This window comes from Corvus cornix, chromosome 10, assembly GCF_000738735.6.
Source record: "Corvus cornix cornix isolate S_Up_H32 chromosome 10, ASM73873v5, whole genome shotgun sequence".
In the NCBI taxonomy this organism is placed as follows: Eukaryota; Metazoa; Chordata; class Aves; order Passeriformes; family Corvidae; genus Corvus; species Corvus cornix.
In genome coordinates, this window is record NC_046340.1 from 10,364,333 (window position 1) to 10,388,892 (window position 24,560).

General features: G+C 40.7%; 2 protein-coding genes across 4 annotated transcripts; both read left to right on the forward strand.

The window, feature by feature from the left end:
- The first annotated feature begins 40 nt into the window (after nt 1-40).
- Nucleotides 41-19,495, forward strand: CLPX (caseinolytic mitochondrial matrix peptidase chaperone subunit X). Of its 3 annotated transcripts, none has more exons than XM_039557749.1 (14): nt 41-193; nt 3,761-3,921; nt 5,266-5,383; nt 9,707-9,861; nt 10,682-10,841; nt 12,020-12,061; nt 12,538-12,714; nt 13,875-14,039; nt 14,362-14,450; nt 14,973-15,137; nt 15,766-16,065; nt 16,194-16,286; nt 16,526-16,632; nt 17,666-19,495. In XM_039557749.1, the coding sequence occupies exons 1-14, from the start codon at nt 124-126 to the stop codon at nt 17,754-17,756; spliced, it is 1,893 nt and encodes a 630-aa protein (XP_039413683.1). In that variant the 5' UTR covers nt 41-123; the 3' UTR covers nt 17,757-19,495. The 3 variants fall into 3 exon arrangements, with proteins under 3 accessions (XP_039413683.1, XP_039413685.1, XP_039413684.1); XM_039557751.1 differs by having other exon boundaries at nt 16,526-16,682; nt 17,666-17,752; XM_039557750.1 differs by lacking the exon at nt 12,020-12,061 and having other exon boundaries at nt 17,666-18,148.
- Nucleotides 19,496-19,628: 133 nt separating this feature from the next.
- PDCD7 (programmed cell death 7) lies at nt 19,629-24,056 on the forward strand. The gene is made up of 5 exons (XM_039557754.1): nt 19,629-20,369; nt 21,457-21,595; nt 21,925-22,161; nt 22,778-22,865; nt 23,236-24,056. The coding sequence occupies exons 1-5, from the start codon at nt 19,680-19,682 to the stop codon at nt 23,351-23,353; spliced, it is 1,272 nt and encodes a 423-aa protein (XP_039413688.1). The 5' UTR covers nt 19,629-19,679; the 3' UTR covers nt 23,354-24,056.
- Nucleotides 24,057-24,560: the final 504 nt, after the last annotated feature.

Here is a 24,560-nt window from a genome sequence, read left to right on the forward strand (position 1 = left end):
TTTGCAGTCCCGTAGTGACGCGCGGTGCCGTCACGGGGGCGTTACCGGGGCGGGCGGGGCCGGACCGCCGCCAGCGAGGCCTTGTCGGCGGGGGGAGCCGGCCGGGCCCGCGGCCGCTGCACCATGTCCGCCTGCCACAGCTGCGCTGCCGCTGCCCGCCTCTTCGGCTCCACGCTGCCCTCCGCCCGCAGAGGTAACCGCGCTCGGGCCGCCGGCCTTCCTTCACCGGGCCCGGCGGGGTCAGGCCCTTCGGCCCGCGGCCCTGAGGGGGGCCCGGCCCCGCCGCTGCCCTTATCGCGCTGTGACAGCGGCGGGGCACGGCGGCCTTTGCCTCTTTTTTCCTGCCTTTAACCGTTTGCTGGGCTCACCCGCGCGGTGCGAGTGTCGGGGGTAAGGGCAGTGCTGCGTGGTGTGAAGTATCGGAGAATTTGCCCTCGTTACGGGGAAATGTAATGCGAGAATAGTTCATTTCAACAGGAGCGATGCTCAGCAGCTGTCGGCCAGGGTGTGTTACTCCGCAGTGCGAGTAAATGTGTTTAATTTGCTTTAAAATGGCTTAATTACGTTAACTGATTAAAAGCTTACCTTCGTTGTAGCTTAAACTTGGAATATTTCTTATAAAGATGGGCTTAGTTAGCAAAATTAATTTTTTCCGACTTGGTAGAAGGACGAGACTGTGCAAACCACTCACTGGAAGTTGAAGTGGTGGGAGGCTGTTACTTTTTTACTGTCTTTGTCCTTCTCACGGTGTTCTTGAGGGTACTGAGAGCAGACAAACCATGTGCTGCTTTGAGTGAAAGGTAGAGCACCCCCAAATTGTGCTGAAAATCCCTCTGTTGCCACAGTTGTGACAATATCTGCAATTACTGTACCCTCAGCAATAGCCCGATGAGTCAGAGATCATTTACTGCCTTTAAGAGGTGAGTTAACTCTTTGTAGATGCCTTTGCATTTATATCTCAGAGATCACCTGTGCTGAAAAGTTCAAACCTGTACTTTCAAGTCCAGCTTGTCTGGCTTTATGCAATCCCCTGAAACAATAAACTTTAAAGCAAGTATTATTTTGAATTTATTTCAGAATTATCTTTTTTTAAAATTTGTGTGTTTTTTGGTTAGAACTAAGATTCAAAAGGCTTATATAAAAGAGCACATGAGACTAAAATGCAGATAAAGTAATACAACTATTTATCCATCAGCCTTCAATGAAAGTTGTTTAAAAATAAATGTATCCTATTTTAGTGTATTTTTTCTATTACATTATGTCTTCTGCCAGGTGCTTCCTTTGCTATGGCTGGGTGGTGCAAACTTGAGAGAGTTCTGAGTGCACAGATCAATGTAGTCAATCGAGTGTTATGTGGGACAGTTACAGTTTGTCACAGTCTCTCTGTCACTTTCCTGAGCAGTAGATGCCTCCAAGATCCCCCAGGCTTGGCCCGGAAGTCACTATTTATTTCATCAAGTATCAATTAAAGGTTAATATGATGTTAAGGAGCTTCCCATTGTTTCTTAATGCACAAATCCAAACGTGCTGGATTGGTTCCATTGCTGCCAGCAGCGTTAGGAACACGTCCTTTGAATTTAGTGCTCCAAAAAAAAAAACCCACCTGAGCCACCACTGCCAGGTGTGTGTGAACAAATCCTGCCAGCTGTTACATATTGGAACATTTATCAGTATCTGGATCGTTCAGTGGCAGCTGCCAGGCATTGTACTGAAATGTTGATTTCTCCTAAAAATCTCCCTCTGGGCTTATTGACGCAAGGAAGTAGCAGTGATAACTTTCTTACTGCTTCATTGTGTGATTATACAATGATGTTTTGTTAAAAAAACACCACTCAGACCTCACGATAAGCGCATGAGGCTTTTTATGCTTAGCCACAAGCTGATGTAGCAGTAATACTTTTTTTTTCCGGTTTAGTTTTCACAGGTCAGTACCCAGTGCTGTGTAAGGTTTCACAGTTCATCCCATACAGTTCTCAGTGCATTTTCTGTCTCATAAGGGCAATCCGAATTAAAAGGAGGACTCTGAAATGTTTGAGCTTTTGTGTTAGTGCTTCAGCCTTTTTCCACAGGCCAAATCTCCTTGTCTTGAAAGGAAAGTTGTGTGACTTCAGGTTTTGTTCAAGGGAGGTGAGGTGATTATTTTATTTAAGGGGTCTTCTAAACCAAAACTCAGTAAAGGAACCATCTATGAGGAATGAGCCTCCAAGACTGCTCAGAACAGCTATTGCATTGTGAACACTCACCAAAGCTTGTTCTTTACTGACAAGTGCACTTGGCACACGGAGTCATCAGAGTTCTCTGCACATTCAAAGACACAACTGCTTCTGAGAGCCAGCCAGTGTTTTCAAGTTTTCTGTGATGTTTTCCTGTGTAATCTAAAATGTGTTGCAGTGGCACTCAACAGAGGAATTTAAAATGGGGAAGCTCATTGATTGTTCTTCCTCCCTCACGTTTACAGACAGAAGCAATGCTGTGAGAGATTTTTAAAAGATTAATTTTTAGTTATGTTAAAAATAGCTGCAAGTCATCTTCAGGTTCAGGAATTTTAAGCAGCATGTAAGTTAATAAACCAGCTTCAAATCTCATTTGACACTGTCATCTTCATTGTGACTTTGCAGAGGCCTGTAGGAGTTTTCCTGGTAAATTTAGATTCCTCTTCTTTATTTTTCTCCCTTCTTGTTATAGTAACAAGGAGAATTTTCTGAGTATCCTCTTTCAGCTAAGTTTCCAGCTCTTCGTTATTGTTATTTCCTCTTTCAGAGCAAATAAGCTGCACTCCTCTTGCCATTTCTACTTTTTCTTATTTTTTTAAGAGTTTTTGGATTTTCCACAGTATTCTCTCCTCCCCACAACAATAAAACTGTGTATTACCAGCAAGTTTGTAATTGCTATTGTTGCTGTATAGCTCTGCTGTCAGTAAGGCACAGAGTCCTTATCAAAACCAGAGAGCAAGTGAGAAATTTGCCGCTTTAAATGTGAGAGATGAGATATGGATTCCAGGCTGTTGTTGATGTTGAAATCACAAGCACAACATATGCTGGCTCACATCGTACCCAGCCATGAAATGCAATCCTGCCCATGTTGCAAGAGGAGGAAAAGGCTGTTTAGTTCCTCAATGAGGTTCTTTTTTCATGTTGGCAATAAGGTATTTCAGCAAAGTTAAGATTATGCTGAGTTTGCCTGTGCCGGCCTGGCGGTGAGTGCCAAATAGGACATGGCTTCTCAGTTCTTCTCAGCACGGATTTTGTTGCCAAGAGGTGCTGCAAATTCCTGGAAACTAATTTTTAGTGGAGTTCCCAAGTGAAAGCCAAATCCAGACGTGCAGTTATTGAGTCTGAAACACGTGATTTTTTTATAATAAAGAGAGTCTTCAGAGGTCTCTCTTATTTTGGGGGTTGAATGATTTCACAATAAGAGCTGTAAGTTGATTGTGTTTGTCATTCTGAGGATCAGTTTCATAACTGGCATGTTCCCTATTTCATGCCACAATGGGATTCTCAATTGTCTGATATCAGAGGACCTGGAATTACTTTGGGGGTCATTTTTGGAAAACCCAGGCAGCTTTTAATGAGATGAACATTAAGGTGGTGAAGATAATTTACCTTGATGACTGAAATGTGGATATTCAAAGCTGAATTCTGTTGCCAAAACCTTTAAGGGCCACTTAAAGTAAATAACTTCTGAGATTTGGTGGCAATGGAATCAAAATGGGAGTATCTTTAATATTTACCTTTCTTTTTTTTCTTGGGTTTTTTTTTAGGTATTACTTGTGGTCGTACACGCATCCCCGTTTTAGGAAAACTTGGGACTTTTGAAACTTGTTCCCTAAAACGAATTCCTCTTAGAAACTTTTCAGAAACACCAGCATATTTTGCTTCAAAGGATGGTGCAAGCAAGGATGGTTCTGGAGATGGAAGCAAGGTAATTTCCACACACTCAGGGTTTCAGTCGTTGATGTAAAATGTTCCTTAAATTTTTTATATTTTTTTAACTTAAAATTAGGTTGATCTTTAAATGTTGGCCAACTCTTGACATTTCTAACCCTTCAAATTGCTGCAGTGAAGAAAAAATAAACTGTATTGTGAATTTATTAGGAGACAAACCTTATAAATGTCCCACAGTGCTTTTCCCAGTTTTATACATTTTTTTGCTCAGTGTAAGAGGACACTTGAAAACTTTATTGGATGTCATAAATCAAGAATAGGTTTCAGGATCTCATGAAAAAGTAGTAATCAGAGCTATTCTCCTTCAAAAGCCTGCTGCTCCCAAGTAGGCTTTTTCAAACTAAGTACATTTTAAATGTCTCTGGGTTTAGAACTGATTTGTGTTAAGTAAGACAAGTCAGCGAGGACATGAGATCGATCACCTCTTGTTAGTCAGTTGTAGTCTATTTTTATCCTAGTCATTCTCTATAATTATAGTTAATAAACAGCTTCTTCAGATAAATGATTACCTGAGAATAAAACTGCTCTTTAGTCAGCAAATAACATTTTGAGAGTTCACAGGCAATAACTTTGCCTTAGTATGGTGTGTTGTGAACCTGAGGAGCTGTCCAGATGACACAGGTGTGTTCTGAAGGTGCAATTAAACTTTAAAAAAAACCCCTAAAAATTTAATAGTGTTTTTTTTCTTGAGAAGGGTTGTGAGGAGAAATCAGTAGGCAAGAAAGGTTTAAAAAATGGGGAACTGCCTTTAAAAAGGGAAGAGAGATTTTTACTGTTTCCTAAAATATAATAACTTTTATTAATCCAAGTATGAAGGCATAGAAGAGATGCAAGTAAAAAATACAGTATTTCCAAGCACTTTGAGATGCTTCATCTAGAGTAGATTGCTACACCTGTCAAGGAAGTGAGAGGAGCTGTGGCTTCATAAACCCTTAGAATCCATGCAGTTGAGATAATAAAATACTCTTTAAATACCATTTGTTTTCTTGTCTGGCATTAAAACATTAAAATACACTATTAAAACATTCTTGACACAGCTTGTTACTGTTCTAATGCCAGTCAAGCAGCTCTAATTCAGGTATGGGATACCTCTTCTGTGGGCATCCAAAACTGGCAGACCTAGGAAATGCAGATGTGTGTACACTTCCAAGTGTTTGTCACATTCTTCTAAGTTTTCAAAGCCTTTAAAAAATCCTGGCAACAGCTACTTTGTCATTCAGCTATTGCAAAATTCAAATTATTTGATTCCATGAGCACACTGCTAAATGCCTACTTTACCAGCTCCATTGTTTGGGGCTAATTGTCTGGAAATCTCTTTCAGAAATCTGTTGGTGAGGGTGGAGGTAAAAAGTCAAGCTCTGGAAGCTCTGGGAAAGGAGGGAACCAACTGCGCTGCCCGAAGTGTGGGGACTTGTGCACACACGTGGAGACCTTTGTGTGTAAGTTTTCATTAAAACTTCCCTTTCTTTAATAGGCACAGAAGTGACTTTATCATTTAACATAGTCCTGATAGGGAAGTTTTAGCCTTCCTAATTATATGATGTCAGAAATTTTGTTATGCTTAGTTTGGCCTTGTTGGTGTAACCATTTATTGTCTCTGTGGGTATTGTCTCTGAGTAGTTCCCATGGTGTGTATGAATGTGGTAGTGGAATTCACATTGCATCTGTGAATATTTTAAAAATAATTAATTGTATATCATGCATTAAAAATAGCACTTTAACTACTGGTACTTCTATCTGTCTATTATATAAATATATGCTTAATTATATAGGTTTGTAATGTCTGTCCTTTCTTTCTTAAATAATAAAAGTTTAATCCTGCATTTACTGTAACCAAAGTGCTTATCCAGCAGAGGAATTAGTATCTGACAGATGGCTTACTAGAACAGTCATCTATGGCAAAGTCAGAGCTACAATACATTCCAAACAGAAGGCTGGAAAGTCCAGCTAGAAAACCCAGAATGCCTGTTCTCCAGCAGCAATTGCTACTTTTTTTTTCTTTTTTTTTTTTTTTGGAAGTGTAATCCCAATTAAGGCCAGTTATCCTTTAGGTTCTATCTGACCTGAAGACATTTCATACCTCATTTCAGCACTAATGAGACTAGCTTAGAAAACAGTTGTCAGAAAGCAAATACCCATTGTTGGTGGAGCTTAAGGAGGAAGTATCAAGTCATGATCAGACTTGTGCACTAAGAGGCTTAAGACAAGGTCAGCAGTTGTTAATATCACAGCTGGCAAAAATAATGAGTGGATGTGCTGTTATTTGCTGCTACTCATATAAAATAGGATTTTAAATGATCAAGTGTTATGAATTACAAGACAGTTCTATAATAATAACAATATATTTCTTTATGTTAGATAAAAGGATCAGTCCTCAGTTACTTTTTTCCCCCTAGAAATAAGGTTGTTTTTCTGGTTTGTTTGAAACTATAGGCAACAAGGTATTCTGCAAAACCTGGCACTAGTTTCTGGAACTGGAAATATGATCCTGTCTGGTGTTCAGTGTGGTCTCTCCCTGGACTAGGTGTGGTTGGAAACAGTGGAAGGATTTTTAAGTTTATTTACCTTCTTATGATTCACGAGTAGGCAGAGATGTTTTTGAAACTCTCACTTCACTGGTGTTTGCCTTGGTACTGCAGTTTGTGCTTTTATCTGGAAATACCATTCAAGCATTGTCCCAGAATGATCCCTGAAAGCAGAGATGTGATTTAGTATTTTGTCAGTGTTGCTGGGAACACTTAAACATGCTTGGAAACTTCCTTGGGAACAGGATTTATTCATGCCAACACTATGGGAGAACATATCTTGATACATGCAATCTAAAATTCACAAGTAGTGAATCCACTTGAGTTGAGCGTGGGAATTAACACAGGTTCTGTAAACAGCTTGTGACTGGAAACCCACATTTTTCCGAAGCTCCTGTGAGTTCTGGCGAAGTTTCCTCTGGACCTGTGTTATTCTGGTTTAGTCTGTAAATTTGAGCACACTGCTTCCCAACCACACTGTATAAAGCAGCTGGAAAACAGAAGTTCTAATTATCTTAAAGATTATTTGAAAAAAGAAAACAAAAACTAAGGAAAAGAAATCTGTCCCATTCTGCTCAAAATGAATGGGTTGCAAGTTGTATTAAGCCTATTGTAAGTTGATTTTTTTGGATAAGCCTTTGTTGTTGCTTAGTCAGGAAAAATGATAAATTTGCACAGTTCTGGTTTGAATTGCCAACCTGCAGAGCCTTAAATAAATAACTAAAACCAAAGGAAAACATGCAATTAGTATTTGTTTCAGTTTAAATATTAGGTTTTCAGTCATTTTGAGAGAAGTAGGGAAACACAATACTGAATAAAAGCCACATTCATTAGAAAATTAATTGCCATTGAGTGATAGTGTGACTGGCTGGTTTTCCAGTGGAGTTTGTTTTTGATGGAGCTTCACTCTGTGTCTGCAAATCTTGCAGAAAGATTTGCTTGGCAGTGGTTTTCCAGTAATTAACAATGAAGGGAAAGCATGAGGCAAACAAAAAGTCATTTTGCTTTGACCTCCTTTCTCAGCAGTTCCTGTATTGTTTTGGGTTGTGAAAGTTTGTAAGGAGAGTTTGTGATCAGTGGAATAAGACTTGATCCTCAGATGTGGAGTGAAATCCAACAGCTGTAAAGCTGATTGACGTAAGAAGCCTTATCTGGTTGCTCCTTTTACTGTCTCCACCTGATGTCATTGGGTTACTCCATCCTCCAGAGCAAGACTTCCCTGCTACTGTACATATGTGGAAGTTTCCTTGCTTTCTTTTTCCTGGTTTGGTTGGGAGTTTTTTTTTTTACCTTAAAGCAGTTTGATAGTAGCCCATTATCTCAACCCTACAAGTCTTTTGAAGTTTAATCCTCTGGTTGTTTTTGTTTCCTGTATGTTTTGTAAAAAACCTGGCATTTCTTTTTGGCGAGGTCAACTCACACAGACTTTAGAAATCCCTTTGCTAATGCAGCCTCTGTGGCAATGTTGTATGATTAAAAACAACACTTGACTTGCATTTTGGCGCACTGTAAATATTTGCAGACATCTTAATGACGGGGGGTAATTTGACATGGGTGTTCTTTGCTGTGCTTTTATGTGTTTGCTAAAAGAACATATGAAAACATGCCAGTATTTAGGATTAGCAAAGTTGCCTGCAACTCAATAGTGTACTCATTTTTTTTTAGTGATGTTTTAAAAATGCCCTATAGTACTCTTAAAACCCATTCCTTATTTTCTGGGGGTTTTTAATCATTCATGTGGATCTATAAAGGGAACAACCATTCTCATGGCTCTTCTATCCTAAATAAGTGTTGTATAAGGAAGGAGAACAGCCTCGTGGCACTGTAGTCATCACGGATATCAGAGGTGTTTTGAGTGAGCCCTGGGAGAAAGGCTGGGTTGTTTTTTTCCCTGACAATATTGTTGCTAAATAATAGTTACGTAACAGGAATGGGTTCGTGCAAGTGGATCTCCATCACATTCCCATCAGGGAGATAACAGTAATTTGGAAGGTTGCTAGGAGAGTTTTCAGGCTGTTGCACAAAATTTCTTTCAAGTAAAGTTAATAAAGCTGTGTTGGTCACAGTATTAGTTACTATATTCTTAAAGTGATCTGTTGGTCTTGGTTATCCAGGTGTAAAGTGGGATTAATGGTAAGAAAAACCCCACCCACTCCTCGTTTACTGATGCCAGTCCTATGGGAGACAACAAGTTATAAATAAGCAGCTTGTTTATTGCTAGAGGGTGTTGTTACAGTCAGATCGTGCTACAGTGTTCAAGCCATTTTCTAAAAACTTTTTATGATTTCAGAAATTCTGATATTGGAGTTTTTCATGGGGTTGTTTTTCTACATTTACTTTACTTTTAATTAAGTACATTTACTAGTATATTTCCTTTAAATCTATCCTATTGCTTGTGATTTGCATTTAATAGCATAGTAGTATGGCTAGAAAGGATCTATTCTGAATTACTTTTATTATTCTTCTCTACTGTCTGTTTTTATTATTTCAAGTTTGCTTTGCCGAAGGAAAAGCAATGAAGGTTCTCATTTTCAGGCTTATGAAACCAACCTTTGCACATTTCTTGAGACATAGTTCACAAGGCCAGCGGTAGGAGGGTTTAGCTTTTGGTATTTGAAAGAAATTTGTTCTAGTCTTAACAGTAAAATAAACAAGCAGAAGATCTTGCAAAACATCAAAGTCCTCATGATCTGTTGCATACCACAGCTGCCTCTTGTTGGGATGAGCCCTTTGGGTGACCCCACTGTGCTTGGCGTCCTGGGCTTAGGTGACCGGGCCTGATCCACAGTGTTCCAAAGCCAGTGGGATGCAGAGAGCAGGAGCTGCCAGAGCCCTCCTGTAATGCTGTCTTTGATGTTCTAGATTGCTTCCCTGCACTTAAACTGTTAGTTTGAGTTAGGAGCATTTCCTGCATAGCTAAAACCTTCATTAATTTTGTCTCTCTCAGAAGTGCAAAAGTTTCCTCTCCTAAGTGTGGCGCTACTGGATAAGTATCAAAAAGTTTTGTATTTAATCCAATGTCTGGTTGCTGCCCAGAATTGTATTTCTTTGGGGCAAACTGTGTTCCCTCTGTGTTAAATTTCATAGTCCAATAATTGCTTTTAAATGTTCTAAGGTAAGTGAGGGAGAAGTGTTGTGTAAACACAGAGTGGTTGTGCTGTCTTACAGTGCTTGTCCTGTGTGATAAACTCGGGCAGAAGCAATTCCTCTTACTGTTTTGTTTGACTTTTTCTGCAGCTTCCACCCGTTTTGTGAAGTGTGAAAAGTGTCACCACTTTTTTGTTGTCCTGTCAGAGGCAGACACAAAAAAGAGCATCATTAAAGAGCCCGAGTCAGCAGCAGAAGCTGTGAAATTGGCATTCCAGCAGAAGCCACCACCTCCACCGAAAAAGGTATGTTTTTAATTCCACCCAGTGTCCCCTTGTGTTGCAGCATGGTGAAATGCTTCCCTTAATCTGCATCAGGTGTGTAATGGGCTCCTGGGACAGAGCAACAAACAATAAAGATGATTAGCTCAAGATTAAACTTTGTGAGCTATGTGACCCAGCAGAGCACTGATAAATGGAGCAAGTAGATCCAATAAAGGTATTTGAGCTTGTTTTCCTCTGTCTTTGTCTTGTGACTTCATTTTCTCCTTTGACCTTGAGGCTGACCTCATCCCTCACCAACCATATTACCTATTCTTTCTCACTATGGCCTTGCATTCTGTATCCTTATTTTAGCAGCTTCTTTCTGTAGCTGCAGGGCCTTTTATTTGCTGTGGTTTTGGGTGAGAGCTGTAGCTGATTAACTTGTGGCCATGATCCTTCTGAAGTCATTTGGTTTCCTTGTAGAGAATAGTGAGGAAGCCTTTTATGTTTCTCAGTTCCTGGTGGACTGTAATGATTTCTGAACCTGCACATGGCTCTGATAGGCCTCTTTTAAGAAACTAAGTGTTCTTAAAATTTCTGTTCCTCTTAAAAATTTGGATGAAAAGGGCAACTGGTTTATGTATTAGTGGGGCAGAACTGACAGGCACAATATGAGTGTGTGAGCACTGTGTTTTTAAAGTAAATTTATCAAAAGGAATATGTTTTGTATTTTAGATGTTGGTTTCTGTTTCTCAGGTCTGTAACTATTTAGACCAAAGTCCATCTTTGGCACAATATACTATTTTTCCTTTTCTGCTGCAAGGTGCTTTAGAAGTGTTACTAAAATTAAGCTATTTTTCAGATTTACAACTACCTCGACAAATACGTTGTTGGTCAGTGTTTTGCCAAGAAGGTGCTTTCAGTTGCTGTGTATAATCATTACAAGAGAATCTACAATAATATCCCATCTAACCTGAGACAGCAAGCAGAAGTTGAGAAACAGACTTCTTTAACACCAAGAGGTTTGTATGATATTTGGTATTTTTCTGGTCAAATAAATCACCATTTCAGGGCCCTAACTTAAGAAATCCAAGGAAGGTTTTACCCTGACACTAGATGTTCTATAACTGAAATGATGTAAAAGAATTTCTACTAAATATAACTTTCATTGTGAACTTCTGTGATTTATTTAAATGGCAATCAGAAGGTTTATGGTGCTTACCATATGTTTAGCCTTTTTTACTGATACATATTATGGGGTGTTCTCCTTTAACTTTCTAAAGTGAGCCTCCTAAATTTTTCTTTCTAATCTCATTTACTGCTTAACAGTAAATCTGCTGCTTAATCTGCAAGCAACAATGCAGATCAGGAAGGTGATATTTTGCATAGGTAAATTGATGAGTACTTAGACTTCTAACTTCCCTTGCTTCTGCTGGCAGCATCTGCTGGTCACCACAGTATTGTTCCATATCTAGCAGGTGTAGATGGAGTTACTCTTGGCAGTACTTTTGCTGCTGAGCAAGTGTGTAGCTATGTTGATCTAATTTATTTTTAGAAGCAGGATTAAGTTACCATCTCTGACTCAAAAGCGTACCTTGGGTGGGTTTTTTTTAAGGTGTTTTGTTCTGTCTTGCAGAAGTTACCATGTTAAGCAAACAGAAATCTTCTTTGCTTTTTGAATTTTAAGTCTTTTAACTGAGGAGGGAACATTAGTAGCACTGTTCTGGTAATGGTAAGAGAGCAGTTGTGTACCTGGCACTAGGAAGTTCTGACCCTCCCCAGGGAGATAACATGGTCCATACCCAGAGAGACTGGCAGTGAAGGTTTACATATTTCAGAGTTCTGTCCTATAACAAAGTCTTACATTGTAACACTCAGGGAGAGTTTAAGGAAGCCTTTTCAAACCAAAATTGTTATTGTACTTTTTTCCTTCTATAATTGGTTCTAAAGTGAAAATCTAATCAGAGGTAATAGATTGTTAATGTTTTAAGAAGTAGAAAGCTTGCTGGCGTTTTAAAATCATGCAGGTTGGGTTTTGGGTTAATTTTGACAGTAATAAAAAATAGCTCTGGTGGGGATTTCTTGTTAGAAATACATTCATAGACAGCAATAAGATGTATTCAGAAGAGGGCAAGAGGTGGAGAATCTATAAGCTTTTATAAACTTACATTTTTATTACTGTTTTCATCCTCTCTCTTAGAATTAGAAATCAGAAGACGGGAGGATGAGTACAGATTTACAAGTAAGTGAACCCTCTCCTCATGTCCTCCTCTGCAATACCTACTCTTATGATATGCAGAACAGTCTTTAGTGACTGCTTGTTTGAAATGCTGGGTGAAGTCCAGTTCTTGTACTTTTTCATCATGATAATCAACAGCTTGGGTTTATTTCTTCTCATATGTGAAAAAATATATGAGAAATTACAGTTAAAATGAGTACATTTGTAAGGACTGAAAATTTCTCTTGCTTTTAATGCAGAGGAATGTTTTTAGGTAATCCACTGTGCCTTTGGAAATTCTTTTCCTATATGCCTGTGCAAAAGCATGGTTGGAACTCCCGTATGTGTAATAATTGTGCTGTATTTCTGTTGCAGTCCTCTCTGTAAGCTTCTGTACAGGTAGAATTCTAGATTTGCAAAAGAACCAAGCTGTTATTGTGTGTTTAAGGTAGTGACAGACCTTGTTGGTACTCAAACAGTACTGTTATTGTTCTCTTCAGAACTCCTGCAGATTGCTGGAATCAGTCCACATGGTAATGCTTTGGGAGCATCAATGCAGCAACAAATGAACCAGCAGATACCTCAGGAGAAACGGGGAGGAGAAGTACTAGATTCACCCAATGATGACATTAAACTTGAAAAAAGTAATATTTTGCTGCTTGGACCAACTGGATCAGGTATACAGCTGCATGTTTTTATAGGCATCCTATTTTTCCATGGAATTTGTTGTTAATTAGTGATTTCTCTCTTCTGTGATTATTCAGCTTGGTTTATAAAAAACCTAAATGTGAGTTTCAAACTTGGATTTCAGTGCTTTCGTGACATGTTAACATGCTGAGCTAGTGACCTTAAAAAGGAGCAAGCTGTAGTTGTGTGGTTTTTTTTTTTCTATTTTTAATGCCTGTATTTACTGACTGAATAAAAGATGCCACTTTGACTAAGCTGAAATAAAAGGCATTTATAGTTTCTCTGCTTAGGTGGCAAGCTGAGATGCTGCAGTTAAGACAGTGCTGTTTCACCTCTGGGACAGATTAGTTGCAGGGAGTTGGAAAGAGAGATTATTTTGTATGTTCATAAGACTTGGGAATGTTTGTGCTGAAGTGATGGCATTTTGCAGACTTTTTGGGAGAACATTCACTAAACAATATTTTAATTCTGTTTCTTCCCAACTTCAAAGCAGGAGCAATTGGACTTTGCACTGCACCCTGAGTGTCTGCAAAGGACTACTGATTTATTTAATCTTTAAACTCTGCAAGTACATGTATTATGGTTTTTATATTGTGTGATATTTTATTTGTGATACTGTATGCATTTCAAGCTGCCTTAAATGTGTATTATTAAACTAAAACCAGAAATACAGCCTGCCAATGTAAAAACCACTGCTTATGAAAGCTATCTCCTTTGTAAAATGTTCCTATATTAAGATGCTGGCATGATTCAGAATGTCTAATAAGAGTAACAATGATCCTGTGGTAAATCCTAGAATGGTTTGGGTTGGAGGGTACCTTAAAGCTCCCCTCATTCCACCCCTGCCATGGGCAGGGATACCTTCCCCTGTCCCAGGTTGCTCCAAGCCCTGACCAACCTGGCCGTGAACACTTCCAGGAATGGGGCAGCCACAGCTTCTCTGGGCAGCCTGTGCCAGGGCCTCCCCCACCTTCACAGGAAGGGATTTCTTCCCGATATCTCATCTAAACCCGCCTTCTTTCAATTTTAAGCCATTCCCCTTTGTCGTGTTACTATACATCCTTGTTAAAAGTCCCTGTCCAAATACTTGGATTTGTGTGCTCGAAGAGAAACGTGTGGCAGTTCTAACATGCAGCTTTTGCTTTATCAGGTAAAACCTTGCTGGCTCAGACTCTGGCTAAATGCCTAGATGTACCTTTTGCTATCTGCGATTGTACCACCTTGACTCAAGCTGGCTATGTTGGGGAAGACATCGAATCTGTCATCGCAAAACTCCTGCAAGATGCCAACTACAATGTAGAAAAAGCTCAGCAAGGTAAACTTCTAATGTGTGTTTCAGAGACTGTGTTAATTTTGCCTAACTGCTCTGAGCTTTTGAGACCACCAGTATTCCTGAAATTGGTGTTCCTGCTGCGTGTACTCAAAGTTTAAATCAGACAGAATAAACCTGAAAAGAGCTCAAAGTGTAGTGTAGAGCTCTTGTAGTTTTGTTTTTGTCCATAATTGGACAAAATTGCATATTTTTGCAATCCGGAAGTAGAACAGACTGCTGCTCTCTCAAATGTTATTATTTCCTGTAAATTCTTGCTTCTCTTTAAAAGTAGGGTCGTCTTTAAACCCATTTTCTGTAACTGCAGGAATCGTTTTTCTGGATGAGGTAGATAAGATTGGCAGTGTTCCTGGTATTCATCAGTTACGGGACGTTGGGGGAGAAGGTGTTCAACAGGTAAATACTTCCATGGAGTGATTTTACTTCCTAAGTAAACAGGATGTATGATCCTGTCATGTCAAACAGCATGGGAATTTATGGAGTCATAGTTCTTCAGTTTCTTAATTGTTCACCTTCAAAAGACACATCTTTCCTCTTGAATTTCTTAATTTTAAAAACATCATCTCAAAAGCAAATTGAGACTTCCTCGTGGAAATGTTTTAATTGAAAAATGTCTTCTCAGCATTCAGACAGCCAGTTCATAATGCAGGCAAGAACAGATAACATTTCCCACTTAAACAAAACTGTTAAAAGCAGCTAATCATTACATGCATAATGTGCATGGGAGCCACATTAAAGGAACATTTTTGTCCTTAGGGGGATTGTCTCATAGGGAAAACTGACTTTTCTGGACACTTACTATAAAGGCATAAGGGAGCAAAAAATGCATCTGTGAAAATGACCGTAGCATGGTGTGCCCTCTTATATGATGCTACACAGTGTTAATTTTTTATTGCTTATTTCTTCTTTCCTTCTTAGGGCTTGTTAAAATTACTTGAAGGCACAATAGTAAACGTTCCAGAAAAGAATTCTCGGAAACTACGTGGAGAAACGGTGCAGGTTGACACAACAAACATCCTGTTTGTAGCTTCTGGTGCTTTTAATGGTCTTGACAGAATTATCAGCAGGAGAAAAAATGAAAAAGTGAGTGCATCAGGCTGTATCTGAGCTGGAAAAATCATCATCTTAATTACTGTTTGCAATACTGACTTTGACATATTTGTCTTGACATATTTGTAAACACACTAAATTTCTTTATTTCAGCAAGTGGTTCTAAAGGCCATCTTCATCTTGAAATACCTGGTCATGCAGTTCACTGTTTTGTAGATTAATGTCTGGGACAGGGTTCTTGCTGCAGCGTTCTGACAGAATGTGCTCCCTGTTTCTACACTAAAGGAGTGACTGAAATTCAAGTTACTGTTCATGTTAATTTGTGTAGCTTCCCATGTAAGCAAACTTGCCTGCATTTGCTGCTTACGAAGTGTCACTGGTACTTGTAAACCGGCCAGAATATGTTGATAACCTTCTTTATTTTAAGAAAAAATTGCTCTTGTACTGATGTATTAATCCTTCACTGAGGGAATTCAATTTTATAAGAAACTGATTGTGTGCTAGAGGTCTAATTTTACGCTAAGTAGTTTCTTGAGCTTGAATTAGTATGTAATGACGTAGCAGTCACTGCAGATTATTTAGTACTCGTGGAAACTGATTTATTTACATAAAGAAAGCTCAGTTATTGCAGTTCTGTAAGCAGAACATGTTTATCTTCCAGTACCTAGGATTTGGGACACCATCTAACATGGGGAAAGGCAGAAGGGCTGCAGCAGCAGCTGATCTTGCCAATATAAGTGGAGAGTCTGACCCACAGGAAGATATTGAGGAGAAGGATCGCTTGTTGCGCCACGTGGAAGCCAGGGATCTCATAGAGTTTGGCATGATTCCCGAATTTGTGGGACGTTTGCCTGTTGTGGTTCCTCTGCACAGCCTGGATGAGAAAACCCTTGTACGGATTCTTACAGAGCCACGGAATGCTGTGGTTCCTCAGTACCAGGCACTATTCAGCATGGATAAGGTTTGACTTTTTATTTGATGACTCTCTGGTATTCTTGTTTATAAATACATGTTGTTTTCAGTAATGCTTGTACTCAACACAGTCATAAATGAAATAATTAACTGAACTTCCCATTTTTCTCCGTGTAGTGTGAATTAAATGTAACTGAAGATGCATTGAAGGCTATAGCCAGACTGGCCCTGGACAGAAAAACTGGTGCCAGAGGTCTTCGATCTATAATGGTGAGTAAATTAAGTCTTATAAACAGTAAATGAACCTTCCTGGATGTGTGTATGGACCTAATCATGACCATTCCCTGTCAAAACCACACTTAGTTCTGGTACTTACATGGATACAGTAAGTCTTTCTAAAGTTGTGAGTATTCAAGAGTTCTTTCAAGAAGACTCTCTAGCTCTGAAAATTACTTGCCCTCTTGTAGAAGAGGGCATACAGAAATATTTTCCCCTCTATTTTCTTGTAGGAAAAGCTGCTGTTGGAGCCCATGTTTGAAGTACCCAATTCTGACATCGTATGTGTGGAAGTTGACAAAGATGTTGTAGAAGGCAAAAAAGAGCCAGGATACATTAGGTAAAACCGTAACAGAAGTAGCAGAACAGACCAGTAATACAACTAGACAGGTATTCTGATGGAGTAAACACAAATCCATGCACACAACCTAAAAAAGATTCAATGCTTTGTATATTGTACACAGCTGAATTAGTGCCTATTCTGTCCTAGAGACTTTGGAATTGTATTACTTCAGTTTTTAAATAGAAATTTAAAAATAAACATATGTGAAGTTACTTTTGTGTATGTATACCCGTAGAAAGAGAAGTAAATTTTAAGTTAACAGGAAAAATTTGAAATTCAGTTGTGACCGTACTGAAATTTCTGAAATGAAACTGTTTCTTTCCTCCTACTTTTTACCTCTGATGTGGGGTTTTTGATACAAGCTCTGGGCTGCTAGAGTTTTCTGCATTACCCTTGCAGCAGTGGAGAGACAGAAAGGCACATCTATTGATTTGCTGAACTCTAGTTAAAACAATCATTTTGATGTTGTAAAGATTATGGTAACGATGTGGAATGTTGAAAGCACTGCACAAATCTGGATTAAAAAAAAAAAAACCAAGGATTTTAGTGAATGAAGGATGGAGATGAGAGGGAATGGGTCAGGTGAAAACTGGTTAAAAAAGTTCAGGTCTGAAATTTACTGTGTCTTGGTTTCTACCACTGACAATGTTGTTTGAGTGGCTTTCTCCACTAAGGTACATTTACAGCACTTTGTCTGTCCTGAAGCTTGGCTCAGCCTGGTATGGGTGGAGGGAATGGAAAGTACTACACTGATGGTTGCTTTAAGTGATTTTGTATAGCACTAGAACTACCAAATTTATTGATTAAATCAAACAACTTACTGAAAATCAGAAGGTTAATTGAATTCAATTAATGAGACTGTGTGCTGGTGGCACTGCAAATGTGCACAGCAGCATTTCCAGATCAGAAAGTCAGAACTTTTGCCATGGGGCACTGTGCAAGTGACATGTTTGTCAGAAGCTATGGAAAGTCTCTTGTTTTTTTTTTTTCCCCGATTTCCAAGGTATCTGATCATTCCTTTCAATCCTAGGGCTCCCACTAAGGATTCGTCAGAAGAGGAGTATGACTCTGGAGTGGAGGAGGAAGGCTGGCCTCGACAGGCAGATGCTGCAAACCATTAAACGCTGTCAGAACTTCCACCCGCAAAAAGCTCACTCGGTTCTTTCCTTACGATTGCCTCTGGCTTCAGCCTGATCCTAAAGGCACCGGATCTGTCTCGGATACGATTCGTGATGAGGAACTTCATTAGCTAAATCAGACTGTGTATTTTATTGCAGCATCACACTGATTTGATGGACAGAGTGTGGACTGGGATGGCATAATGTTCAAATATGAATTGTATATTACACTTGTTCAATTAAAATGTATAGCAAATGCAGCAGCACCCACACTGCCCTTGCCAGAAACTAAACCAGCAGTGCGGGTGCTGCCAATAGTTAGATTTAACAATAATGTTACTCTACAAATGGGAAATCAAAATTAATATTTAGTAGAGGGTGAGTAAACTATCTTAGCTCCTGGTACGGCTCACAGGGGGTTTATGTTCAGGTCAATGTTAGAGTCCTGCTGGTGTGTGAAACCCAGCGGGTGCTGGAGTGACTTGTTACATTGGTGGGGGAGGAAGCCCTTTTGGAAAAACTGGGACACACTTTATGATACTGCTGGGAGATTCTGCTAAAATGCGACACTGGTTTGTTACAGTAATTTGAATATTGAATAATACCCTTCACATCTCCATTGGGAGCAGTAGTCACCTTCGATACTGTGAAAGAAGGTGAAATCAGTTATTTGCTAGTTTTCCAGAGGGGTAAACAAGATTCCTAGGAAGCGGTAAAACCATTTGAATTTCGATGAGAAGTCACCATAAATTTTTAAATATTAATGTTCTAATATAGTACATTTTGTTTAACATATTGGAACTATCATGCATCAATTTTTTGGTGCCAGGTATTTGCCCAACCTATCTTAAAATGTTAAGAGATGAAATAAGTAAATGTATAATATTTTTGCTGTAATCAGTAGTGATTGTTCACATGACAGTGCTTTTTAAGTTATATTCTCAAATGCTAGTATTGCATCTTGTGGGTTTGTCTTTGATTTTTAGTCTCACAGCAAGCAATCTTCCCTCTTCTGTTCTCCACCAAATTAATTCAATCCTTTACAAAAGTCTTTGTAAAAACACTAAAGGACCTGTATGGTTTTGATTTGTTTCAGGAATTAAAATTGTCGCTTACAACTTTGTTTTGTCCTTCAGTGAAAATGTGGACTTGAGTTTCCCTAAAACTTTAATTCACACAATTTAAATAAAACTTTCATCCTTCTTTTCAGTCTATTGGATGTTTTAGGACAGGAAAGCATACTGAAAATCTATTGACCCTATTTTTGTCATTAATTTTTGTCATGTAAATTTTATGTAATACTTGTGTTCTTCCCTAGCAGCAGTGTGACATGCAGTTGTAGCCAGGTGCAACAGATACTTCCCGTGAGATTTCAGATTTTTTCAGGTTAAATGACCCACTAATGATTCAGAGAAAGCTGCGTTTGGTGTTGAGGATGTTTCTAGAAGCTTGGTCCCCTTGAACTGGGAATCTGTAGTGGACTATCTGTAACTGCATCCTCACTTTCCTTTTTGTAGAGTGAAAAAATGTAACAGCTTTTAATTCTGAATCCTTTAATTCAAATCCTTTTTTAAACAGATAGAAAAAACCACGACATTTTACGTGAAACTGTTCAACAACTTAGTTTTGAAAGTTGTTTGGAATTCTGTAACCAAGAACTGTTTTTAAGGAAACAAAAATGCCGTGTAACTACAGTTTGTACTTCACCTCTGGCGTTTGAATAAAAGCGAATATTCAAGCAGCGGAGAGTTGTCATCCCTGACGCCATCCCCACATCTTGGAAGTTTTAGGAGTACTTTTTGAAACTTAAGTGGGGCGAGAGGCGGGCGGGGCGGGTCCTCCCGGCCGCCAGGCGGCGCTGTGGCGCTGTGCTCAGGCGGGAGCTGAGGTGCATCATGGCGGCGCGCTGAGGGTTGTGGCGGGATCATGGCGCAGCCGCCGCCGTTCCCCGCCCGCCTCCCGCCGCCGTTCCGCGCTTTCCCACCGCCCTTCCCTGGCCCCACCGTCCGCCCAGCGCCCTTCGCGGTGGGGCCGGTGGCACCCCCGCCTTTCTTCTTGCCGCCGCCGCCGCCTGCGGGTGAGGGGGGACCGCGCTTCCCGCCGGGCGTCCCTTACTTAGCGGCGGCCCCGCCGCGGGCACCGGCCGAGGAGGAGGCGGTGCAGCGGCAGCAGGATGAGCTGTGGCTGTCGCAGTTCTTGGGCCGCCGCCACGCCGCTCCCTCGCCGCCACCGCCGCCCGCCGCCGCCAGCCCCAGCAGCGCCCGGGCCGTGGCGGTGGCGGCGCTGGGGCGGGTGGCCCGGCTGACGGCGCTCTGCCGGGCCCTGCGACGCAGCGAGGACGAGGGCGACGAACCGGGCTGGGCCCGGACGCGGGAGGAGGCGGAGGCGGCGCTGCGGGAGCTGCGGGAGGTCGTGCGGCCCTTGCGGGAGCCCGGCTACGGCGAGGCGCTGCGCAGGAAGGCCGAGAGGGCGAGGAAGAAGAGGCTGCGCCTGCAGCGGAGGAAGCACGAAGCCAGGGCGGCCAAGGAGGAGGAGGCGGCCCGGGCTGCCGAGCGGGAGGCCAAGATCGACCAGTGGCGGGCTAAGTGCATCCAGGAGGTGGAGGAAAAGAACCGGGTACGGTCCTGAGCGCCTGGTCCTGCCTCTCCTCGGGGCTCCAGGACAGCGCGGTGGAGCGGGGTTGACCTGCCGGTAACGGAGTCACGGCGAGCTGTGCCTGTCCCGCACCTGGCTTTGACCGCTGCGCTTCAGTGGGTGCCATCGAGGTGCTGCATGATTTCAGTATGCTGAGAGGTGTGCTGTTTCCAAGGCCTGCAGTCCTGCTTCTTCCTTAGAAGTCTTGAGCAGCTCGGTTTTGCCCTCATATTCTAGGCCTTGACATGAAATTGGGGTTTAAGTTGTTTCTGAACTCTTGGAGGTTTTCCTCTCTGGTTCCCAGTTTCAGCCTACCCATACAGCTCACAGCTACCCTGTGGTGGTCAGTGCTGTTTCAGTATCCATCAGCCTTGCCTCCTGCTTTCATCCTTCTAAAGCTTGTGGTTTGCAAGCTTTTTGATCTCATCAGGAAGTAAAACATCTCCAAAGCAAAAAAACCCACCTCAAATTAGACTCGTTGGGAAGTGCTGTAGGCACCTTTCTGTTAGTTTTTGGCTAAAGAGCTCCCTTTCTGCTGGTTTGCTGCTGGGATGGTCCAGAGCAGCTGCTGGGGAAGGGTTTGTGGTCAGACTATGGCAGGTTAATGGTCTTTAATTGCAGAACTGTGGAACTGGGATGGTTTCTGTTTATTGTTAGATATTTTCCCTAAATTTCTGTGGTTAAAGGCTCTCAGGCTTTCACAATTCATAAACCATCTAGGAAGTGTTCAAAAATGTCTGGATGTGGCACTTGAGGACATGGTTTAGTGGTGAACATTGTGGTGCTGCTGGCTTGACAGTTGGACTTGATGATCTTTTCCAGCTTTAACAATTCCATGATTCAGCCCAAATGTATGAGTCCCACGGCATTCTTTTTTGTTTTCTGAACTCTGTGGTGTTTTGACCTTTTTTTCATAAAAAGGCAAGGCTGGATGGTTGACTTGACTTACTGCTATTACTATGAAGTCACTCTGCTCTCTGGTGCTTTGCTAATCTCTGAAAATACCATTTGATTCTTGTCTTCAAGGAATATTTCACGCATCTTGTCTGTTTTTTCCTTCCTTTCATAGGAACGAGAGCTGAAGGCTGCTGCTGACAGTGTCCTGTCTGAAGTCCGGAAGAAGCAAGCGGACACAAAGAGGATGATGGACATCCTGCGTGGGTTGGAAAAGCTTCGGAAACTGAGGAAAGAGGCTGCTGCCAGGAAAGGTTAATTACAAGATTGATCCAAACTTTTTAAATTGCACACGCAGGAAATAAGATGAGGGTGCCCTGTGCTGACTAACAAGGTGCAGCTTCAAAAAGCTGTCCCTTTATTGTGATTTTAATTACAAGAATAGGTACAAAATGCTGAATTCAGTGTTTGTGTTCCTATGTTTCCAAGCACTTTCTAGAAGAAGGATTATTGCAGTAAGAATTCCATCTGTTAACAAGGTTAAGATCATGTTCCTCTGAGATTCTGCCAGCTCTGCTCTCAAGTCAGGTAACAAACCCCCTTCTGAATATGAAAACTTAAAATCACTTTTCTTTCTGTTCAGGTGTCTGTCCACCCCCCTCAGCAGATGAAGCATTTGAAAATCAGGTGGAGAGTCTCAAAACATTGCTCAAAACTCGCACAGAACTGTATGAAGCTGAGGAAAGAGCATTAAGGGTTATGCTGGAGGGAGAACAGGAGGAGGAAAGGAAGAGGGAAATGGAAAAGAAACAGAAGAAGGAAAGGGAAAAACTACTACAGCAGAAACTGGAAATGGATTCCAAGCTGTTTGGGGATCCAGGTAAATTTTGCATGCTGTTCTTAACAGTGTTTTTCTGTACCACATCCCCATCTCACAGACACTGGATTTGAAATGCAGGCACAGATCTGGTTGAGAAAGGGATCATCCACTGGAGTAATTTATGGTCTGAGAACGAGGGATAAACATAATGCTGTTAACACCTGTGGTGTAAGAGGAACTGTTGAGCTCTTTGACATGGACTGCAGTACATCTCAAGCTGGTTTCATTATGTTTTGCAAGAAGAGATTGTAGATTAAACTGAAGTGAGAATAAAAAGAATAGATTGAAGACTTCCAGAACCCAATAGGTGCTTTATTCTGCTGGTTTGGTAAGTGTGACTCAGGTAATCTGTAAAGATTCAGTGTCCGTATGTTCCCTGTATTTAGAGGGTGGAGTCAGGAAAAGTTTTGCTAGTCTTGGCTTTCCTCTGACAGCTGTGGTACGGACCAGGAGATGTGTAACATGTAAACAGTCCTTCATATATTATCTAGGGACCTGATTTCAGGTTACAGCTAGGCTGTAGCAAATGATTTGGCAAATCTGGGGCTTCTGAGACTCACTAGAATGGAAGGGTTTTCCGGATTATTAAACAGTTTCTGTGTCTGTGTTTTCACAGCTGAATTCCCGCTTGCCCATCTACTGCAGCCTTTCAGAGACTACTACTTACAAGCTGAACATTCTGTAGCAGCTCTAATCCAGATCAGGTAAAACCAAAGAAAGAATTTTATTATCAGAGATGACAAACAGTGTTTTTTGCAATTATAAATTCAATGCCCCTTTTGGTTTGTCAGCTTCCAAATATGGTTATGCAATGGATTGTTCTGTTTTTTTTCAAGTTTCTTGCTTGAGTCATATCCAACAGATGCTCATGTGAGGCAGAGTGCACTTCCATGCATGATCATTCCATTTAACACCAGAACATTGAATTTTCACATTTGTCTTTTGAAAAACAAGTTTAAGAGTAAAATTATAGAGGGTTTTGTGTTGATCAGTAACATCTATGTGGGTATATAATAAATCTTACCACCAAATAAATCCCAGCTCTCCTCTCAAACAATGCTCTCTCTGTTAAAGGCATGAATGGGATCAGTACTTGGTGCCAGCTGACCACCCCGAAGGAAGCTGCATCCCTCCAGGATGGGTTCTCCCAAGTCTCCCCACCAATGACACTTGGGCCACTGCTGTCAGATAATTTAGTTATAAATTATTTTAACTTTGGAGGACTGCTTTGTTATAATTACATGTGTAAATATGAGAGGGTCCAAAGAGGAAGTCTCGTCCTCTCTTTCGGCAGCCAGGTACTGGAATGTCTTTACTGGAACGTCTTGAAAAAAAGTTTAAGAATTGTTTTTGCTGATTGACTGTGCAGGGAATTAGCTGAGCAAGCCCAGAGCTGCCAGGCTTCTCATGGTGTGGAATTACAATCCTCCTGCAAGTTCTTGTTAAATCTCAATCTTAATAAAGGAACACTGCTGATAGTGGTATTTGTGCCAGTACTAATATCCCATTTTTAGTGGCTTTTGTCTTTATAAAGGATGATGAAAAACTTCAGAAATGAAGAAATTAAAAAAAATAAGACGAGATCATTAGTAAACATGTTTTTCTTCTTAAACATGTCAAGCATCACTGTCAAAATAGTTCCTGTATTTTTGGGTGTAGAGACAAACCTATTACAAGTTTAAACGAATCCTGAAGTACAAACAAGACAGGGTTTTTCAAGGTTGAGTAAAGCAGCTGCTGCTATTTTACTTTTGTGGACTAAAACTGATACCAAAACATGGAAAAAATTCCCAGTTGTGGTGAAATAGGTCCGATAGCCATGCGAATAAATAAAATTTGATGAATAAGCCTGCTGGAAAAAAACCTAATAAAATCTGATGTCTAACCTACTGCAAGTGTTTTGCCTATGTAGATATTTTTGTATAGGGACACATCACGTCTATAGTATTTGATTAAAAACCACAGCTTTATTTTGTAAGTTGGTTTTTTTTGTGTAGAACAAATAGAGAAAAAGGGATTTTTGGTTTTTTGTTTAAAGCATTTTCATGCTGGGGGAGAGATTTGTTTGAGTACTTTGCATCAAATACAACTCCAACGAGGAGAGAATTGTTGGGAAAAGGTTTGTGTGAAGGAACTTCCCCCTCCTGCAAGGTGACAGAGGCATCTGATGTCAAAGCTTTCCATGTTCTGGACAGTTTTCTTGTAACTGTGATGGGCCATATGGATTTGGAGCTTTGCTGTTGTACGCAGATTGCTGTGGCACCTTTCCAGAGCTGCAGTCCTTATTCTTGCTTAGCCCCAATGTGTGGGAATCAAATTAATCTCTCCAGTGCTTTGCCTCTTGGCGTCACAACAGTGCGTAATTCATGCACGTCATTGCCTAAATTCAATACTTGAGC